The sequence below is a fragment of the Varroa jacobsoni genome, unplaced genomic scaffold, assembly GCF_002532875.2.
Source record: "Varroa jacobsoni isolate VJ856 unplaced genomic scaffold, vjacob_1.0 scaffold_625, whole genome shotgun sequence".
NCBI classification, from domain to species: domain Eukaryota; kingdom Metazoa; phylum Arthropoda; class Arachnida; order Mesostigmata; family Varroidae; genus Varroa; species Varroa jacobsoni.
In genome coordinates, this window is record NW_019213527.1 from 356,012 (window position 1) to 378,672 (window position 22,661).

At 40.0% G+C, this 22,661-nt stretch overlaps 1 protein-coding gene and 1 long non-coding RNA gene across 10 annotated transcripts in view; both read left to right on the forward strand.

Annotated features, from left to right (window-relative positions):
* Positions 1-1,206, forward strand: part of LOC111262072 (uncharacterized) — an 84,054-nt gene extending 82,848 nt beyond the window's left edge. For all 7 annotated transcript variants that reach the window (XM_086968932.1, XM_086968935.1, XM_086968934.1 and 4 more), the window contains one exon: positions 85-1,206. In XM_086968932.1, the coding sequence (XP_086825058.1) occupies positions 85-156 (72 nt within the window). In that variant the 3' untranslated portion in view covers positions 157-1,206. The remainder of the gene's footprint in view (positions 1-84) is intronic.
* A 5,447-nt stretch (positions 1,207-6,653) lies between these two features.
* Positions 6,654-22,661, forward strand: part of LOC111262056 (uncharacterized) — a 21,914-nt gene continuing 5,906 nt past the window's right edge. The window contains exons 1-3 of one of the 3 annotated variants that reach the window (XR_015311796.1): positions 6,654-6,815; positions 7,371-7,496; positions 22,109-22,332. This is a non-coding gene — a long non-coding RNA (uncharacterized LOC111262056). Of the gene's footprint in view, positions 6,816-7,370; positions 7,497-9,120; positions 9,850-22,108; positions 22,333-22,661 lie in introns of those variants that run through there. The other 2 variants (XR_002681367.2, XR_002681368.2) reach the window with 2 other exon arrangements.

The following is a 22,661-nucleotide window of genomic DNA, read 5'->3' on the forward strand; positions in this document are numbered from 1 at the left end:
AATTACCAATATTCAAAGCTAGTTACACAATGTCTAAGGTACTCACTTCATAGCTAGCATTCACGTTATTCTTTTTCTCCACAGATTCACATGAAGACGATGCCGACCTCAATGTTCCGACTTCTTACCGGTCAGGAGTCGCCAGTCTACATCTAATGACCCACCCATCTCTACTCCACTTACTCTGACAATTGGTCGACACGAGTCATGGACAATGGATCTAGTCAGCACTGAAAGACAGCACAATTTTTGGTTGCGGTATAAGCGGGGCGCTTGCGCCGGAACGATACCATTGCTCACCACATGAAAAAAATCATCATCTAATCGATGCTAACAAGATACTGCAGAGGGACACAGGAACGTATATAAAGTGTGTACGTGAAACTGCTTGATGTCCGTGTCGTGCGGATTCTGTTTGAAAAGAGCGGGTAACGGAGCTGCAAGTCGTTATTGATGAGCAAACAAAAAAAGCCTGAAGAAAATAACCAGTAATAGCCCCCGATTGCCTGCGCCAAAGGAGGTTGAGCAATTCATTGACGTTGGATGGGCTTCGTGCCTGCAAAGCTTCAGCGCGGCAACGTCTATTAATATTAATGATACTATTATTATGGCTAAAATTATAATATCTCTGCATCAGCGTAGATACCAAGCCGCTAACCAGCCGCCGTAAAGCAAGAAATGGATTTGATGAAATTTAATAGTCGCCAGTGGTTCTCAGCGTAGCGCCTATTACATATAGTATATATACATAGATATAGAAACAGTGAGCAAGCAACCAAGTGAATACATGTAGAAGCTGCCTAAATAAGAATGCGAGTGAACAACTCAGAAGGAGAGGGAGGTAAAATGGACGTCACTGGAGCTCGAATGGTCGGATTTGAATGGCATTTCGAGCCCCTGGGAGAAGAGGCTAAATGGGAACAGACCCAAAATAATACGGTAGTACCGCAAATGGGCACGGAAAAGAATCTCGATATAATTAATATTCAGAAAATAGAATTAAATGAACGAATACAACGCAGAGTCATTTGTACACAAATTTAGAGATATAGGGCAAGATTGTCGCGTTCGAAAATGCCGATGGTTTTTCGTTCATGAATTAGAAGCAATGATAGATTTAGACGAGAGTCGATATTTGTCCAGTAGTAGGAGAAACATAAATAAAATAAATGTAGTAATTTTCATCTAATGAAAATTCACTTTGGACTAAGCTGCGTCTAATTTCCCGAAACGATATTACAAAATGAGGAACAGATTAGGACCGGAGCAGTGACACACGTTCGTATACTATAATAAAGCCGATTTTAGTATAACGGTACATGGTCGAAAATTTCGACAGCAGTAAAAAACTGAATTGAGGGACAAGTCGTTGATGAAGTATTTTTAAAATTTTTTTTCTTCGTTTACATTTGATCACAAGTACAACATCATCCAGAACGAACGATAAAGTACTTGCATGAGAGATCATACAATCTAGTCATAGTATATATATAGCATAGCCTCGTTGACCGACATATCATACGAACAAACCCCTGATCCCAATATTCAGCTTTCTTATTTAGCTTCCAGCCCAACAAGGCTCTACGATGCCCTTTCTCTTGGCTTGTCGCGGCGTCTCAATTGTTTCGATCTAAACAAAACCGGGTTGGTACGTGGCACCACCCTCCTTTTATTATTTACATTCATATTTACTAAAATTAAGTGGTAACGTTTCCCATGCTACGAATGTTTGTTCTCGTCTGTTTACTGTGAATCAAAGACATTGCGTTCATTGGCACGGAAATTATACGACTGTAGAACAAATTACGTGACTAGTACGTGGAGCTATCGAATAATACTGAATCTCGGCATACAATATGTAGCAATATTTTCTCCATCCAATGGAAGATATTCGTAAAATGAAATTATTTTTAAATTATATATATATAAACGGTGAAGTGCGCGGTAGTGTTTTTCGGCCAGCAGAGCCAACCAACTTCATTGCTTTCACTGTCCTAATTCCGCTTCAAGTATCGAAGTGCTAGCTACTTGAGCTTCATGCTTGATCTCACTTCTCCTATTCTCACTTGAGAGTCCGCTTGGCCGCAGAATAGGGACTTTAATCCCGGCTTGCTAATTAACTTGTCCGCCATGGATTACACTTGGATTGCTAATCAGAAAGTGGATGAGCCACCCTCTACGCTTAATTTGTGAACTGTTTTTTTGAAACAACGGGTCCAAGATGAATGATATTAACATGATAACGACGATTCAGATGTAGGACACAATACACTGCTTCCGTCAACAATATCATCATATTGTAGCATTATATATAATTATGAGCGAAGGGCCTTAACACACCTAGATACCGGAAACTCAAACGCAGTCGCGTTACGACAGTGGAATTAACAACAAGACCCATATTATCAATGATGACCCAAAAGAAAAAAAAAACGCAGGAGACATTGTAGTAAAGAAAAAGGCTAAATGTAAACTTGAAAGCGAAAACAACCAACAGACAGGAAGCAACCTAAACTAACATTAGTCGAACATTTGTGTGAAAGTAGAAGCTGACTGTTCTGAGTGCCTGAGTGTATTATTATGCATCTCGTGTAGTTCGTTCCACGCCGTGGGTTTAGAATTTGGCTTTTGCCGGAATAGTAATGCTGATCCAGAGGAAATAGTTTTACTGAGAACAACGGCTATCACAACAGAGTATACCGATGATAGCAAAAAAAGAAAAACATCGGGGAGATAAGCTACAAATAACAAAAAAAGCAGTTACAATAACAGCAGCAACTAAAAGAACAAGAAATATATTTAGTATTAAGTGCAGCTGAATCTATACAGATACGCGAACGCACGCAAAAATATACCAGTCTATACATATATAAAAATATATACGATGACGAAAGAAGAAAACTATAACAATAAATAACCAACATAAAGACCTATATATACATACATATATATATATATATATATATATATATATCCTGTTTCGTTACATCGTCCTAGCTATGTTTCCTGAAGCGTTTTGTGATATTTTCCGTACTCAATTCCCCGAGCGCCGTTCAGGACGGCGAGTTTATCTGTTTATGTGTAAGCCTGAAATGTGTGATGGTGACTCGGTTTAGGCAACCGAGTGGAGAAAGAAAACAAGACTAATTGAAACAAGCCAGAGGGGCTCCTTGTGCCTGTCAAAAGCGTAACCCCCCTGTGAGAGGCCGTTGTCAATCTCGTTTTTCCATCCGCTTCCGTCATATTGTACACGATAATATATTACATACAGTAAAACTACATTGTTTCTATAAATTTTGTGAATACGCGTATCAATAGAAGTGCGAACGGGAAGTGAATATGATAAACACGAAGACGCGAATCCCAACAGCGGACAAAAGAAAAGGTCTCCCGAGTAGACATAAGCGTACCCGAATTACACTGATGATCCTAATAACGATGGATAACAATTACTATGACAACGGAGTAAAAAATATGAATACTATAGTACTATAATTATGTTGAGTTACGACTGACGGGTAATCGACTAATAGGATAAATGTAGCTACTATAGTAACTATTTATGCTGGTGAAAATAGAGATAATAATTAAGTGATCATAACAATGACGCTAGTAAATTAGAGAAGCAATCGTCAAGTTCGAGAAAAGAGTAGATGAGGTTATTAGACCTAGTATAGACATCAATGTAGCAGCATACCTATAAATGAGTCACGCTTACCAATAGAGATTTGATGACGATGGTAATAGTGATAATAGGAAAGGATGAGGTTGCAGTCACACTGAATACCGAAAGGAGCGTACAGCGTAAGGAGAAATAGATCGAGTAATATAGATAGAAAAGGAAACTGTGTGCGCAAATAGTGAAACGAATAATGCCCATTGACAAAAACGAACATACAACAATAACAGCGATACATGAGTGTGTGAGCACGCCATTTTGCAAATGTCTACCGACGCAGGCCCATGCGGCGGCCGAAAAAAGGGCCATAGTATATATATATATATATATATATATATATATATATATATATAGACGAGACGAGACGAGAACGGAAGAACACAGCTACATAGAAGAAAAGCCGTAAATGTATTCTTTAAAATAAAACAAGTGACCGAATAATGAACACTATTATTATTATTCTATATCGTGGTGAGAACTAGGGTTTATCGCATGGCTAGCCATAAATAAAGCATATATATGTATATGGTTTCAATGAGCTGCAAGTTCTGCAAAGCCGGAAGTACTATGCATAGACTGCCGAAAAACGTATATATATATATATATATATATATATATATATATATACACACACACATATATATATATATGCACAGAAATAGAGAGATGTCAACTCGTACCGGTAATGCAATGAGACGCTAGTAGAAACGCTCACGCTAAACGGTAACTAGAAAAAATGCTCGTGTTTATCTCCAGATTACAACAGCGATAAAGTTCAATTTTTCTATTGTTCTAAAAAAGCTATGTTCAGTTAGAAGTGTAACTTTGATTTCGTGAACGATAAAGCAGTCGCTTAATGAGAATGCGGGGTGTTTGCCGGTTTTTGCAAAGTGACATGGTCTACATTTAAAGTTGTACTGGTTTAATTAGCGAATAGCAACGTATTGAGTACGGAACGGTATGAGACGGACAAAGATATCGTTTTTGCGCGCAAGGATATACGTTTCAAGATAACAGTTTGTACTGCGTAAGTTAGTCGCATCGAATGGAACCTCTAAGAGGCTCAAGCTAACTGTCGCATCGGCAGTCAGAAAAGGGTATTTAGTAGATCATTATATTACTATTAATAATGACGCATATATATGTTTTGTTCACTGTGTATTATCGCTATTCCGATTTGTCACAGAGAGCAAAATAGAGACTGTCAGCAAATTTCGGTACGAGATTATCACCATTATTAAGGCAGAGAAAAACAAGGCGTGGTCATTGGGGCCTACCTGAATTGCTGCTAATGCAGCCTAACGCATGTTGGTAGGCTTTGAGCGACACGGGCCAAATTATGACAACGACCAAGAGAAACACATTACTTACTATAACACAAAATATACACAGCTTCTAAAACAGAACACACAGCGTACCGATAATAATAGTTATTATTATTATGGGTACTACAAAATTAATTGTTCTTTGCCCAACTGGAATGAGAGCATTGATCCTTTAATGATCATATTCTACGAGTAATAATGGTCAGAAAAAAAAATATGCGTTTACTATGTGCATGTAAGTGCGTTTGCTGAATGATACAATTGTTTGCTGGTAGACACGGGAAAAAATAAAAAAACGGCAATAGATGGAAAAGTTCATAAAAAACATGAGAAAAAAAAAGACGAGTGTTACGAGTATATTAATAAGTACCTTGCTCAGGTATAATTGTATTTTGTACTTTTGGTCCAATAACCAGATCAGCGCTACCACCACCATCAACAACAGGACGAATAAATAGAAAGACAACAACGAGATTCCAGGTCGAAGAAGAGTACTGAATGAACCCTCAGTAAATGCACGTAGGGCCCAAGGTCCTCTAGGAGTAAATGATCAGAGGGTAACGAGAGCGGGTCGTTGACCGACGCCTGTGCTAGAGCTTATAGGATTATGATGTCATGAGAGGCCGCAAGGTTGATTCAAAGCCTTTCGCATATATTTTGCTTGCGATCGACGCCAACCGAAGGTCAGCGATCCTGGCGCTGATGTCTAATATCAAAGAATAACAGGCAGAGTGAAGAAGTGAATTAGGTAACGCTTTCTTAAGCTATGCCTCGAACACGCCGATACCTGATAACCGGCGTTTTTACTTTAAATATATTAAATCAGGCGGCATATGATCGCCGCAACATAGTATCAATCGTATCTGTTGATGAGAGTGGGGTTGATAGTTAAACCATAACCTCCCGAGGTGAAAACGAAGCCATTAAAAACGGGGCAAGGATCTTGTCCAGGTTCGATGCCTCATCAACACGCAATGGCCAAGCTGCGGCTAATTCTACGGCGTGAAGTGTCCTACAAAGAAATACATGGCGCTTTGCGAGGTCGTGTGGTTGAAACTATTACATACTTTAAGTCCCGATATCGTACGGAAACATACGTACGGCAAATTCACCGGTCTCTAATGAGCACAAACAAAAAAACAGCGACCGCATGGGTTCATGTGGCCCAACAACACACGCAACTATGAGAGCTAAAGCGAGGTGAGATGTCAGTCATTAGATATAATAACAAGGAGGATAAGTTAATATTATTACATTAATTTTATTATGAGGATTATTATTATATAATAAGTAAGGATAAGTAATTGTTTTAATTCAGAGTAAATGTATCACTGGATTTGAATAAATAGTATTTAATATAAAACAATCGTCTACTTATTTATAACGATAGAATACTCTCGGCAAAACTCTAGCTTCTAGGGCAGGTTGGGAGCCGATAAATCGAGCTTGCAGCAGGGGGGGATCAATTACACAGCCTGTGCAGTGGCAGAGTACTAACTAGAAGGAATATTGTATTTAGTGTCTATAGTAAATTGCAAGTACTCCGAAACGATGAGGTCACTTGGTAAGCTATTCTTGACTCGCTATCAGTAAATAGCGTAGACGTAGCAGCAGCTCTCATTCCTAATCCTTTCGAAGTGATTGGCAGCGTGCGTACAATGGTTCCTGTTAGCCATTACCTGTCTATGCGCTTAGTATATTTTCATTACTTACAAGAGGTATAACTCCCGTGCTTAAACCTAAGATGCCCTGTCTAAGACGACAATAAAATAATCGCTCTTATCGCCCCCGCTAAGGGACTCAAAATTTCCGTAAGTTTAAGTTTAAAAATACCTAGTAAACTGTGAAAAACTTAACTGTCTACCTGGACGATTTTGATAAATCAACACTGCAGTTGTTTCTGTAAATATGTTGAATGCCAAAAGAAATGTACATATATGAATGCTTAAAATCAGTCGAATTTTTGCGTTGGCCTGCACATCTAAATACAGGTGTTAAGATTACTTCCGTTATTTCTACAACGAATAATCGATGCCCCAAGGGGCGTATGCTAACTAACTCAGTTAATCTTAGCTTGCATTATGAAAACGACGGATTCCGCGATAAAGAAATCCTAACAGATGCCGAGTCTCAGATACCACTTCATGGATTTTATGACTGATACTATATAAATTCAGTGTTTGAAAAAAAGCATCTTCCTCAACGATGACACTTCTCAGCGTTGACTCCAAAATACTATGATACTGAAGTAAACTGCAGCGATATATGCGCTTTCTGTTTTCTTTTATAGCGTTTGTAAGGAAGTACTTAGCACGGTCAATATCTCGTAATAATTCAAAAGACTATACGCTCTTATGTATTTATAGTCATCGGCAGTTTACAACGCGCGGATTCGTTTAATGCCCAACAATACGAACAGCGCCGATCGATAAAACACGGTCCAGATTCAAGCTGTGAATGTTGAAGCACGGTTTTCGAAACGCCGGCGTCCGGTATGCTAAGTACAGATTTAATATGCGCCATTTATAAGGCCTAATGTAATTATCTACCTATTACGTGACTGTACTTTGATTTCTGAATTAAAAAAATTTCGCTGTTTCATTTAATTCTAATGCTACATGAAAATTCTCATTGGTTTAAATCTATGTTTAATGCAAAACAAATGGTTTAAATAAACGTCCCTATAGGTACACAATTCTACAATTGCAAGTGTTTGATCGACGCTAGTCTATTAAAACAAGGGCCGAAAGGGTTTATAACTCTAGGGCTAGTTATAAGGGCAGGTGCTTAAATAAGCCATTATCGCCGTAGGAAACCGATTTAAACGGCCTATCCGGCCAAAAATAAAATTGCCTTATTGAATCACCTTAAATTATAAAGCAATATGACGCTCTTGGGGGTATGTATGTTGAGATATTAGGACCGGCTTACAAAAACATTGATGCATTTAGAAGATAATAGGGCAAAAAGCTTAAATTAGTTGTAATGGTGTATATTTAAAACTTACCACTAAAGAAATGTAACATACTAACAAGGTGTGCCAAACATTTTGAAGATGATCATCCTTCTGCCACAGTTATTTACTTTACTAGACAGAGAGAGAGAGAGAGAGAGAGAGAGAGAGAGAGAGATGCCATTGGGAATTGGTTGATAATGGTAAGTGCCTTTAGTTAAGGTCTTACCGTTAGGCATTTGGCCTGCTTTCTGTTTACGGTTGTAGGCTTCCCTGTTTAGCGCTTTTTCAGCTCATTCATCATCTGTTGAACAGAAATCGATGTTTTCGTTCCTAGAGGAAGTCCAAGCATATTTGTCGACTGTTGCAGCTATACCAGGGTCATGTAAAATCTTCTTCAGATTGGCCAACCTAATCATTGGTCAGCGTTTAGCCTTCAATGAACTTCTAAGGAGGAAAGGGCCTGTTGGATACTCTGACTAACTAATCATGCAGAAGACAGCCTCCTTCCTTTTTTCCGTCCCTTCCGTAAAACTTCCGACGTAGTAGGCACCGCGTAATGCAGCGCGAAGTACCGATCCCCTGCGCTAGTCGCTTGCCAAAAGAAAAGAAGGACTGAGATCGCAACCATTGGTGCCGCTTTAACAAACACTCTGACGCAAGGTCCTACTAACGAGCCAGCGGTATGATAAGTTGTGGTTATTAGTCTCCCTTGAGCGCTTTCACACTTCAGCTATTTTCTTCTTTTTTTATCCTCAATATTTCTCCTTCAGTTGCTTTCCTATGCTTCTCATATTAACTCAACTAATAATATCCTTCCTTACCCCCAATGCTATAACGATTACTGGCACCGCCCAGCGATCTTGTCCTTATTCGAGCTATTGTCGAATACCAATATCATTTCCCCAAGGTCCATCTTCTATTGTTCCATGCTTGCACCGCCCTTTAGTTCGCGTGTTCCCTGCCAGGCCTCCGGCCTCGACTCCAGCTGCCGCTCACCAGCTTGGCCTCCTTTGTGGTGCTCCTCTTTTTCTTCCAGCAGAAATCATCAGCATCAGCGCACTACTAGTAATGATCATCATAACAAAGACATGTTGCGCTGACGTTGATGATAGGATAGGGCCAAAATAGGGGTGCTGTACCGGTACCCCTCTTCTTGACGGTTATTAGTCGCTTCTCGTGACTGTGCCTCGACCAGACGTCATGCATTGGATCAGTGAATTCTGGGTCAGTGTAAGCTACGCTAAGTCGTGGTACAAAAGCCCCTTAGCCCTAGGACACTTTCAGGCATTTCTGTGGCGGTTCTGGAAGAAGGCCCCTTCATTTCTAACTCCCTGCCTTCCTACAACCTAAATAACGAGGTCGAAAGAAGCCCACCAGTAAAGGCAGGAAGCGCGTACAAACGCTTGCGGGCATCAGCCAGTAGCAATAGTGGTTACAGGGAAGCGAGTAGTTCAGCGGGAGCATAATGGACAAATGGCTTTTTCATCATTAATTAAGGTGATTCTTTTCCTGTGTGTCACCATGGCGGACAACTGGGAGGGTGCACGCAGCTGCATTAAAAGGGTGACGACAGTATTGAGAGAAGAAGCGTCGGTTGACGAGAAAGAGAATTTTTAAAATTTGCTTTGGCCTGGTCGTGGCTGCGGTGGTCATTGTTGTTTCGTTGTACACACACACACCAACCTCCGCAAAGAGTCACAGAGACGGATATTTTGAAGGTGATTGAGAAAGCATCAACGTGTGAGTAAACCGTGCGCTCGGCAGAGATATCGATCTGTCACACAGTCGCCGCGTTCTTACCTCAAAAATAGTGTCTAGATTCAAGGATCTTAATTATAACGCGCGCTTGACGAAAGCGTAGCAACGTGAAGAACAGAGTCCGAGTCCAAGTGAGTGACCTCGATGCCTTTGTCGTTGTGGCCTGACTTAATTCGCAACTGAAAATGATGGGTTTGACCAGCCATCATCAGCTATCGGCGACCGTCTATTTCAGTTCTAATGCTAGATAGTACGGATAAACACTTTTATGTTTTGTTGACATAAAAAGACATTTGACCGACATATATTTTCGATGGTGTTCAAGTTTGATGGGCACAATGCACAATACAATTACTCTATTAGGCTTCTTTATCCTATAATGTTTGAATCACGTATCATATTAAATGGATAATGATAACAGTCGAACACTTCTTTTTAATATGATGAGGAAAAGTTCATCAAATGCCCAACCCAAGGGTCTCGTTGTACTCGAACGTTTCCGATATTACATGTTAGAAAACAAACATGGTTGCTAATAAAAACAACCTATTAATTCGAGTTTACATCTGTTTGCTTCAAAATTGAGTAGTATTCATTTGCATTAACGCTGGCATATTCCGTAAATGCCAAAAAAATGCAAGCTGTCGGTTTTGCTTAGTACGTAAACGATCCACAAGTCGTTTGTCGGTTTCATTGGTCTTTAATGAAATATGATTGTTAGGAAGTTATTGTTGTCACCGTGGCGTAAGGCTGTGTCGAATTTTACGTCTAGTATTGTCATTAAGCACTGCTTCACACGGTTATGTCTCCATACTAGACGAACCCGGACTCGAACTTGAGTAGGTAAACAGGACACACAGACATACAAAAATATATATATATTGGTAACTTATAAGCATGAAGTTCGATTGGTGCTACCAGTGCTAAGCGGCGACACCGTGACTGCCAAATAACGAACCCGTTAAAGTCGTAGGCGTTTCCGAAATGCCGCTGTCCTTGTTGGATCGAACGCCGTAACCCTATCGACAGCCTGCATCGCTAGGTACTGGGACACTTATGTTTTTGCGTTGTTTTGTTCACTACGGGAATAATTAGCAGATAAGCAAAGGTCTATTCAGTGTACTTTAAATCTATGCTAAACTCTTTATAAGAGCAAAGGCCACATGCGTTTCTTTCGCTTTGATAAGCCTGTGTCGCTTCAACGACTTGTTAACTTAAGGTTTATTATTATTATGACGTTACGGAAATGCTGAACATTAGTCCTCGTTTTCAAGCACAGTTTGTCTAGGACAAAACGACAAGGCAAATAATTGATAGGTATGGTAACTGTACCAGCTGCGCTTATGTTGGTGGTCGGTATAGATCAAACGTGACTCCTTATGCCTAATTAAAAAACACAATATTGTAAGCATGAAATACTTTCTAGAACACGACGATTATGTCTCAACGGGATAAACAACATGGCAAACGTTTTACCGAAAAATCCCATAAACTAAATACTAAAAAAGCGATTTCAGATACCACGCATATGGGTTCTTCGTCATTTTACTTTTCCACAAACATGTTTTCTAGTAAAAACATTTTTCTAGTTACGCATCATACCAAACAAAGCAATTATGTCAAATTTCAAGCTCTTCAAAACCTACCCACAACGTCCTTGTTAGCATTAAATAATAAATCAATGACTTTTAGCAACGAGAATGACGACGAGATTGCAGCCGCCACAAATTTCAGTATCTGATGTTATGACCCATAAAAATACAGTAGTAATATCAGATTCGGTCGCATAGATTACTTTCGTAGATAGATAGAATGTTAGAAAACTTTCGAGCAGTTCATCTTATTGCAGTCTAGAACATTCATTCCCTGACTATGTGTACGCGACCATCAAAGAAATTTAATAGTTCAATGAGCGTATCGAACGTTCATATCTACCGACCACGGTCGCTGCCACCTCTTACGCCAAAGAACTTGGTCGTAATAGCCTGTGGAAGCGATAAATCTTTTTGACCTTCTGCATGGACGCTCCTTAGGTCGGCCCCACTTGCATCTTAGCGCCGTAGCTGAACGTGCAGCCTCGTATGGCTTTTTCTTGCTCAGTGCGTTAGCGGCGTCTCTCGATACGCCGAAAACTTTTCTCTCAAAAGACGGTGTACGGGCGCGTGAATGAATACATACATTCACGTCTCAGAAGCCGAACCGTTCGTTTAGATGTATGTCTGTCTGTGTGTTCGAATACTGCGGTCGAGTACAAGTTGGAATGAGAAGTAACTTTTCTTTTGCACAAATTGCCACAAAACGTAGCAGAGAAGGATGCAAAAAATAACTAGATAATAAATGAGCTTTACTTCCTTACCCGAAGGAAAACCATAATTATTAATGAGTCTGCTATTGGATAAACTATTTAAATAACGACACCACAAAACTAAATGTTACAACTCTTCCCATGTCCTTCCAAGGAAAAGCTCTTAAGGCGATTTCGCTATAGGAGATAACGTAGACATCTGTTGATTTTTAGCAGTGCAATAAGCGATACACTCATAACGATGTATTGTACGTGTACTGTTACGGAGGTTTACTATTGCTTATTTTAAACGTGGCGTAAACAATTAATAATATGTATTATACCCGTACAATTGCTATAAATTTACGGCTAATTTAACTAAATAGAGCTGATGATCTAAATGATAAATGTAAGGAAAAATAATACTAGTAATTTTCAGCGCCGTGTCGGTCAATATATAACTATAACATAAGTAACGACACCTCATGTGTGAAACTACTCGGTCGATTCTATAAAGTCAGACCTTACCCTTAGATCTTTGGGTGAGACTTCGTCGCCTCGCTACAAGAAATAATGAACTAAAAAAATCTCAACAGGCTCAATAGAAAGCTGCATTGAAAGCACATACGCCGAGTAATCGTTCTCTTAATTGCAAGTCGAAGATTTGGTACGCACCGACACGCACGCGTATGTACCCCCACTTGTTATTTCGTTTCCGCATAACTGAACTGCGGTATCTGTAGTCATGTGTCGCTATATGGCTATGAAAGTCCTGTATTCCGGTCCTGTCATTGGGCAATTCGACTTTCCCTTTTACACGTGCAACGCTCTATCACTATTTTATCCCTAGCCCATTAGCTGATTTTACTGGCTTAACTTCTGCCACTCGTTTTACTACTACGAAGAGAGCAGATCGCTTCCTTCACCTCGAGCAACTTACTACGTTTCGGGGAAAACAGATGGAGCCATCATCCCTCTAACCTCAGTCTTAACCTTAGGCTCCATTTCATTCCGCACTCATTCCGAAGATAGGCGTTGCTGGCAGAGACGGTTTTAAACTTTGGCCTAAGCGTAGTAGAACAGAATGGAGAGAATGCTAAAAAGCCACTGCATTCGAAGAGTAATCGTCAACAATTATCTCTAACGAAAAAGCAATCCGTTTTGCTCGGCTGTTTCAAGAAGCAGTTTCCGACGAAACTCCTGAACAAATTTTTCGGGTTACCAAGATTGGAGTGCCGTTTATAGGTTTTCATGTGGAAACTTACTGCTCAGATGGGCTAGTGATGAGGATAAAAAGGTGGGCATGGTCTCAGTAGAGTGGATTGTGCAATTTAAAGTTGGTACGTAGTGAGCATTGATCTGCAGACATCAAGTACCATTGCGCATACATAGTCATGTTTGATCTAATGTTACAACCAAGGAACTATTTCTAAGTCTACGAATAGCTTCGAAGAATCTTAATAAAATGATAACAGCAAAAGTTGATGAGGATCTTATAGTAACTTTGGCTATTGCTCCTGCGTTAACTTCTGCGAGCTAACTGTTAGAAGCGGCTCGAAGAAATGTATCCAAAATACTGGGTTTGCTATACACCTCGTGGTTGTACGAAGCGCAAGTCGGACATCCCAGACAAATAAACCACAAAAAATTGTCACTGCCGACTTATGTACGGCACAACATAACGAGTCCATTTAGATTCAAAGAGATCGGTAGATACAACAATGCATGTTTACTCGACCTTGCGAACCTTCATCGTAATACACCGTTATTCTATTTTTATTTAGCATTATGCTTCGCTTCTTCTTTAAAGGCGAACAAAGCTCCTTACGTGTATGCGATATTTAGTCTCTTCCAATCAATGTTCGACCAGTTTAATTCAGTACCCTTTGAGCACATTCAGGATCTTTGATGGTCCTAAATGAACCCGATGGGGTCTTTAAGAGCTCTGCTTTGAAGTTCTCGTTACGCATGTAACATCCGAAGCTTGTAAACGATTATCCCTGGATGAAGTTGTAGCTTTATCGAGAAGCTTGCTGAAGGGGCATTACATAATGAATTTTTCAGGGAGTCAGGCGCCGATTTGCCTGCCGTGTGGAGTTAAATAAGACCCTGGCAGTGTTTTGTGGATGAAACAGTATTCGCTATTTACACGAGTTCCTGCCTTTATGAATAAGGTCTATACATCTAGGTCTGTACATCAGCTATTCAATATCACTGATCTACTGAGCTTTAAAACGAAACATTATATTAAGTATCTCTCTGTATAACGAGTAAAATGTTTACACAGGTCCTATTTATCTGCTCTTTTCGCTTTAGTTTGAATACTTATACTAGACAGTTGCTACTAATCTAGAATCGCTGTTTTATCCGTTGGAGCTACTGAAATGCATTTCTTCCAAAAATCGTTGGCCGTTACGTACGGTTTTCATCGGTTAGCGAACACAGTCGACTGGAACTACTTTCGTATCAATTCAATCTACGACCCCCCGCCAAATTTCTATGGAGACCAATTGACTAGTCGATTGTCAGTGTTTTTGTTGCTATGAAACGACCAAAGATCAAGACTCTACTTTGCTTCTTCCATTTAAATTTTTTCTTTGAAGTGCTTCGTAGCCTTCGGGCTCTAAAATCTTTTAGAAACCTCAAATTATAAACATTTACTGAGTAATCTCTAATCTGTTTCTTAACCCACTTGCCGTCTCACTGGTATGTTCCACCTATCGGTATAACCTTTAGAGGCTACGGTAATTTTAATCAACACGTTATTTTTCAAATGTTCCTAAGGAGTATTAGGTGCAAAAAAAGTTTATATAAGGTTAATAAGTACAAACCTTTTAGTTAAACCGTAAACAATCGAGTACGAGACAATAATATCGTAAACTAGGTGTAAATAAAGCTCTACGCATAAAACTATCGCATACAAATTTTACGTTCCATTCTGCTAATCCTTTACTCGAATCGTAACAAACAGTAAACGATGTAAACTTAGCGTGGCAGCCATGAAGCGACCCAATGATACCCGTTTAACTATTATATAGGACGAGCTGGCAGAGCGTTCCATCGCAAAACGTGCCGCGTCACACAAGAGTTCTGGCTGGCACGTATTATCGTTTTAGCCCTCAAATGTACTATAGGTACACAGCATTGACTCAAAAAGGAACGGTCTTGCCAAAAACCAACACTCAATATTTTCATGATTCCTACAATCGAACAGCTTTCGTACAGTCTTCATTGCTTCTCTACTCCTGAAACGACGACGGTGTAAGACGCCGCTACTAGTGATTTGTTGACAATGCCCTTACTTTTTCGATCCCCTAAGTTAGCTTACGTAAATCTATATTCACTGGGTATAAGCATAGCGATACACCAAAGTCGCAACTGCTCCGTAGTTCGCTGACCGCGTAGAGGGTGAATGGGCGACCGGATGGCGCGGCTTAGCTAGCAGAGTCTTCCCTAGTCATTCGGCGCTTTCGACTGAGGCTCGTTTGTGGCCTTTTTCTTGTCTTGCGGTGGCGTTGAATGCCGTCGAACAACGGATATGGCCGATGAGGCGTGACAGAGACTCTAATAAAAACAATGTAAACGTGTTTCCTTAGCGTCTTCGCACAACTACCGATCGACACAGGTCGCTAAGGCAACGTATGCTGTCGTGGCTGTCACCATGAATGTCGTCAGAGGCCAAATAACCAGAAACGAGCAGGATGGCAGGACGGGCATATATGGGGCAGCGAATACTTGTAGCCTACGAGTCTGCAATCGGTGGTCGATGGCTGATTCCTTAAAGGAACATTGGCGGTCCCCGGGAAAGGAAACCAAAAGTGCAACGATTCATGTGTGGGAGAGTTATTGAACATTCGACAAACGGCACGCCGATAAATGAGAGCGTGCATAAGTACCTGTCTGTAATACGATGACTAAGCAACGTTTGGGGGAAAGGCACACGACACAGGCTGTACCGATAGTGACGGTCACAACCATTAATGCCTTCGTCACGATCGAGTTGAGCAAGGGCGTGTGTACGAGCATGTGTAAACGAGGTTACGCACCGTTGCACGAGGAGTCACACGTGCGGAAAACGAAAAAAAAAACAAGGCCAGGGAGACGGATGTCATGTGGCGGCAAAGACGGAATAGAAGCGAATAGGGAATATCGGGGCATGCGAGGGACAGGTAACAACCAGCGAAGTAGACGGGGGCAGTAATAACAGCGATGCAAATCGAAGCCGACTAAGTTGTTGAAAAAGAGGAGTAGACAGAGGGCCATAAAGAAGCAGGGTATAGTGGGCTAATGTAGGCCTTCCTTATCATTCGCCATCGTTTCATTTGGTAACAATGTACATGCAACGTGTGTGATCATTGACAGTTTAGATCCAGACACAGTGTCTCACCCAACGAAGCACTAGAATAACTGGAGCATTTTCTTTTGCTTGTTTTAATGGTGTCATTCGTATCCACGATGCGGATGTCGGCTACAGATTTTGGTGTAACTATCATCCGCTACGTTTTCTCCCTTCGTCGATCAATGGGTGATGCTGTAGAAACTGCGAAAATGAGAACGAACCAGAAGGTAAATAGCAGAGCAGAAAGGTGTCGTTAGAAGTAGAAGGGCTTCTGCATTCGATATGAATAGGACCCTGTAGAGGCTTGCGATACGTGACCTGTTTGAATGCCAACTACAATGTTTACCAGCGAAGAGGAAAGTCCGACGGGTGTATTCGATGAAAAGAACTTGCCAGAATATCTAACGGAATAGCGATATAGACAGAAAACATTGCAAGCTGTAATAATGGAACTTTGCTAAAATTGCTTCACTGCGAACACACGGAATCTTATTTTAGAGTCCACTAAAAGGGGAAGCAAAAGTTTTTTCATTTACGCGAAAATACTTAACTGTCCATCTATCAATCTAGTTACTTTACCACTAACGGAAGTCTTACCGCTAGCTGCTACTAGTTGAAGATCCATCATTCAGGATGGATCATATTAATATCGCATTATAAACATTACAATGCTTAGCGCAGACCGTAAATAGGCATATGCGTGCTCATACAGATGCGTAAGCTCTAAACATGTATTTCCTCAAACACGTGATTAGCCCATCATATGACTATATTTATAGGTAACTAAGCTATAAATTTGTTTAGCAGCATCCGTCTAGCAGCAGTTTGGAAAATTATATATTATTTTTCATACTTTACAAAAGTGCCAGCTATTTCGTTAGCTGTATGGTTTTTACTCTATTTTCTTGGTAACAAATCTTGCAAGAATACCCCTTTGAGATCAGTAAGGAATACGTGATCAAAAAGGCTGCTACATTGCCAATTTAATAACCCATTTCATAGTCGACCCTATTTAACTTTGCCTAAATCACTCTGTAATATAAACTTTCAATATATCACATTTAAAAATGTTATATTACCAAACTGTGTTTCGCTCACGTTTTCCATTGCCATTTACCTCGCCCCTTGCTTCACTAGTAATAACGGAGGAGACCCGTTCCTCCAAAACTCGCTCGTCTCTTTGAAAACTCTGTGACGTCCTTTTTTCTCGAAACACCCATCTTTTGTGAACTAAATGATTGCAGCATTATCAAGCAATAGGCATACTACCTTAATAACTTTCCTCGCTTTCCCCCGAAACCCAGGCTTTTTCAGCAAGTTGTCAGCAAAGCCATGAGTGTCCATATACACTGTGGCGGACGATGAATAATGTCATCCGGCCAACAAGCCCTTTAATGATAAGAAGAACTTTTAATGAATCTTGGTCCACATGTCGTAACATCGTCCTCGTCGGTCTTGATGTTTCGCCTAGGCCAGAGATGAAGATCAACAACATTGCAAGAACCGTCGCGACGATCGTCAGCTATTTTATGATACAGTGTGGCCTCGGCTACTTACTGTACCATAGTCGCCTGTCGTGCTTTACCCGTAAGGTTGCCGAACCTTAAGGACTCTGTAAGAAGTGCCACCTCTTTTTGTCTCTAAGCACATAGCTGTCGTGTGTTCTCTCTTTGGTATACTAGTATTTATTACTATTTTGAAGATCACAATCTAAACTTAACCTAAACGATTTTGAAGCGAGTAAACTCAAAGCAGGCAACTGAAACTGACTGTTTGGTATTTAGCGATATAGAGTAGCTGACGTGTTCAGGACTAATGTGTCGGTAAAGATCTGGTACAGGGCCAAACGGGTTGTGTTACTGATTAGGTTTTTAAAATTAATTTGTGATTTATAAGTAAGTTATAGCAACTATTGGCTTCTGGTAAGATGACTCGTATCTACAGATATCAGTCACAACACTTTTACTCTACGCTGGAACCGTTAGCCCTGCTCAGTCATTGCCCGTTTGGTCCTGATTGCTTCTGGCAATCGCAAAATGGCGTGACTACATTTGCTATTCAAGCTTTTGTTAGGAAGCGTAGCATAGGACCTAAGGAACTCGTATTTAGGAAGCCAACATATTCCGAGTTATTTTACTACTATAGGCGTGGTAGTAGCACCGCATCTTTCCACTGTACCACAGGGATCGCATCAGGTTAACATGAAAAATTTGGCTGAAGTTTTCTAATATGTAATTATGTCCTATTTACAAATCCAATCAAAATTTCAGTGCCTCTGTTGTATTACTAAGACAGATAATTAACAAGGTGGGTAAGATGATCGATTGTTTGCTTAGCACATTGACCTACCAAGACCATTTGTCTTGCGTGTTCCTTTCCTGTCGAACTGCCCCAGTGTACGCTAACGATTGTAGACACCGTCGAGGATCAAAACATACTTTAGATATGAGTGTTTCAAAGTTCAACCAATCTGCATAAGTTCCTAAGTTGGACAAATGACGGCCTTACGGCACTGCGGACTTATAACAGCTAGAACATCTATGCGCCATCTACTGTGTCAGTTCGTTGCTTCTTTAGTACAATTTCAAACATTGCATAACCGGATAAAACTTCATACTACGGGGTAAAGCTAACTAACTGCTCCAGTCTGTGGTCAGGGCTTATTACCTTCTTCAGCGGTAATTAATTTATTTCACCATCTGAATTGGAAGATTTTTTGTCATATAAGATAATGATGTACATGCTAATATGTGTGACTATTTGTAAGCTATGAAAAGGTACGCGCAAAACAATTCATGAAGCTGGCTTCATGAAATACGCTAAAGCAGAAATTTTCATAGTAGAATGCGCATGATCTAAAAAAAAAACATATTTCAATTATCTCGTCCCGTATGTACGTTCTACATACGCACATATGATTGATTGAACTTGTTAACATGACCAAAACTCACCATAACGGCATGTATTTTACAACATACATGCCGTTTTTATGCATATTTTATCTAAATCGAAACAAATTTTATAGTTTTCATTTTTGGTCAAGTACGTTAGAAAATCTTTATTGCAAGGGCGTCGTAATACCAACCTGCAGCGTTGTTGTATGCGTTTTCTTTCCTGTATGCACTCGCAGACACCGCTCCATAAATTACACACAGATAAAAGTTTACCATATTGTGGGAGTATGCGTATCTCATATCTTCCAATTGCATTGAATCTATAAATCGTCACTTCAGATATCTGCAAATACAACAGTATCAGTTAGCTAGTATATCTTATTACATATTCCAATTCAGATTTCGATAGATGGCCAAGGTTCGGCCTTCCACCTTCTGTGATATGAGGTAGGCAGAAGTGGGAGGACATCCCTCGAAAGCAGGTTCCATCCAAACAATCATTGGACTAGCTTTTGTTACTTTGGGTAGTAGGCACGTTTGGGAGCTGTATGGTACAGAGCTCTGTCTGTTCCTGATGGCTAGTGAAGGAGGAATCGATAGCCGGCACTAACTAAGATGCCGGTTATATCAGCGGGTTGGCCTTAGGATACATCTGGGCAACCTTAACTCAAAGTACTAGCTCACTTACGTTGATGACGCAGGAAATAGCCCGAAGAAGCTTTGCTTTGCAGCGGTTCACTCTGCCTTTGAGAGGGGCTTGGCGAGAGTGTGCTAAGGATAAAGCGGTCAGGAGAAACTGTTAGAACTTACATTACATAGAGATGAAAAAATCGTGAAGGATGCTTGCAGCGTGCTTCTGGTGACTTATGGAATTGGCGTGAATACATTTCAAAGGTTATTGTCTGCTTCTCTAGTAAGCAGCTGAGCAATGAAATGCTTGCATACGAGCCAAATTAGCACGCGATGTTTGAAGGCTTTGGGTAAACAAATATAATTTTTTTTATCCGAATTTTTTTTAGAGGTTTGGATTACAAAGAATAACTTCCATGTCTCAAAAATAGTGGTCAGCGACTTTGTGGACCAATTATAAATTGATTTTTATTGATGTTAACTTCAGTTGGGTCTTCAAATAGGATTGAACAAAAATTATATCACTTCTTCAACCAAACGGATATTGTACACACAAGAAAGATCTAGAGTATTTTATTATTTCATTATTATATATGTCATGACGAAGTACATGATAGAACGGATACTGCGAATAAAAATTAACCGCCTTCTTCGCCTGACAAGTAGATAATTATACATTGAACAGCTTAACCTAACAGGGCCGTCTTAAAACAAATACATAGTTAGCCGTATTTGGTTCTGTACGTTTGCATCGAACAGGTGCGTTTATATTAAGATGGTTGTTTAGACGGGACGCAATATTTCCACGGCAAGAAAAACGTTTTTTCCGGTTCATGCCAGCTGTACGTTAACATCGTAGACAAACTAAATGTTACTCGTGCCATATTCGAGGCATATTCTTCTCGGCTGTCGACCAGAAGCTACCAAGCTAATGTGTTTTCTCATTAGCTCCATTTATTTGAAATGGTCGTCTTTAATTTTCGTTTCAACGAGTGTAACAATAACCAACAATCTGGCCGTCTTTTGACATAGTTTTCGTATTGTGGTGGCGCCCTGTGCCGGCTATAAACAACGTAAATAAATACTGATCTTTTGGTAAAGTTTAAAATATATTAACCAGCTAAAATAGCAAAAATGCATAAACAATACAATTCTGTGATGCTGTGCCTCGAAGGACTTCGAAACCGTTTTCGAATACGCATGAGTAGAATATCTATACTCACACCCAATGCGCGGTGATTGATGACAATACGCGTGTCTTTGAGCGTCCCTAAACGTACATGGGCCTTCAGAAAGGTTTATTGGTTGTTAGTTTCTGTGTTCAGTTCAGCAGGATCTTTACCTTATAAATGATGATGTATGGACTATTTAAAAGTTGTAAATATTATGTGTGACATTTAGTGGTCATTATTAAAGATTATTTAGGAATATGGCCGTTATAAATACATCACAAGCGTCTTCTACAAAGGGGAGGTTTATAACAAATTTTCATTGTCGTGTGGCAAGTATAATCGTATAACTTTTAAGTGTAGCACGTCATACTTACCACAAATATTGAAATTAACTTTACAAAGACATTAGAGCTCACATTATCAGGCTGCATATAGCAGTTGCCCATTTTCTTATACCATGAAACTATCCAAAATTCAACAATTTGCTTGCTCAAATCTATTTTACAGCTGAACTTTGAACCCTTTGCTTTTACGTGTCACTAACCTGCTTCTGAAAACTCTAGTCAAGTGTTTTTTTCATGACAAAATAGCATTGGACGAACGCATTCCGAGCTGACAGACGCCTTGAATTCAGTGGCTAAAGAAAGTCAAGAGAGCAGTGTCTAACTATTGCTTCAAAATAAGTAACTTGTAAGTTATTCCCATTGTATACCGTATGGACTAAAGTATAAATCGGCCGCAATTAATCAGAAATATAATAGCTAACAGCCATTTTTTTCAAGTATGTTGCACTTTACGGACGCCAGGTAACACAGGTTTAGATAAACGTAGCTACTTCCTAGCAAACGTATGTTAGAGAGAGTACTTTTCAGTCTCCATTTTATGCAATATCTAGTCTATTACCACAAAAGACAGAGTATTTATATTAAAAAAGAATACCAGATACGCCTCTGCCACTAGTTTTTATAGTGGTATAGGTACTGATCTAGTACATGTCTCGGTTACACTAGGTAATGATCAACTCACACTGATCAAAGATACCAACACTGTGGACCTTTGGAAATCAAGCAGGTTTCAAGTCACCGCTTCGAGTTCCGCTTGAGGCCCAGGTCTCATGTATGTGCGCTCGGCATCCACCTTATCCAGCAATGGGTTCGGAAGTCCTGAGGGTTCAATATGCAGTCTGGCCTACAAAAATCAATCCTCCTCTCAAGCGTGGAACATCCTTCACGGGTCTCAAAATGTGCTCGTATGTTCGCATTACAGACTACTCTGAGAATAAGACTTTAAGCAAGGTAAGATAAAAGAACACAAAAAGGTTTCTAAAATGTGCAGCCTATTTTTCAATGACATTGGCCTAAACGGCATACTTCCATGAAGTTTGAAACTGTTTTATTAGCGCAGAGTGGACTACCGGGGATACACACGTATATACTCCATATACGCATATAGATGATTCAATTCCGTTCTGTGCGTGTCCTTGAAAGCTCTGCAACTTTACTATGGAAAACGCTAGGTCAAAGGCGATTGTCGTTTGTATTAGTAGTAATAGTAGTAAATATAATAATATGGTTGATTTACGGGAAAGGAAGAAGTAAACGATGCACTAAGATAGTTCTTATAT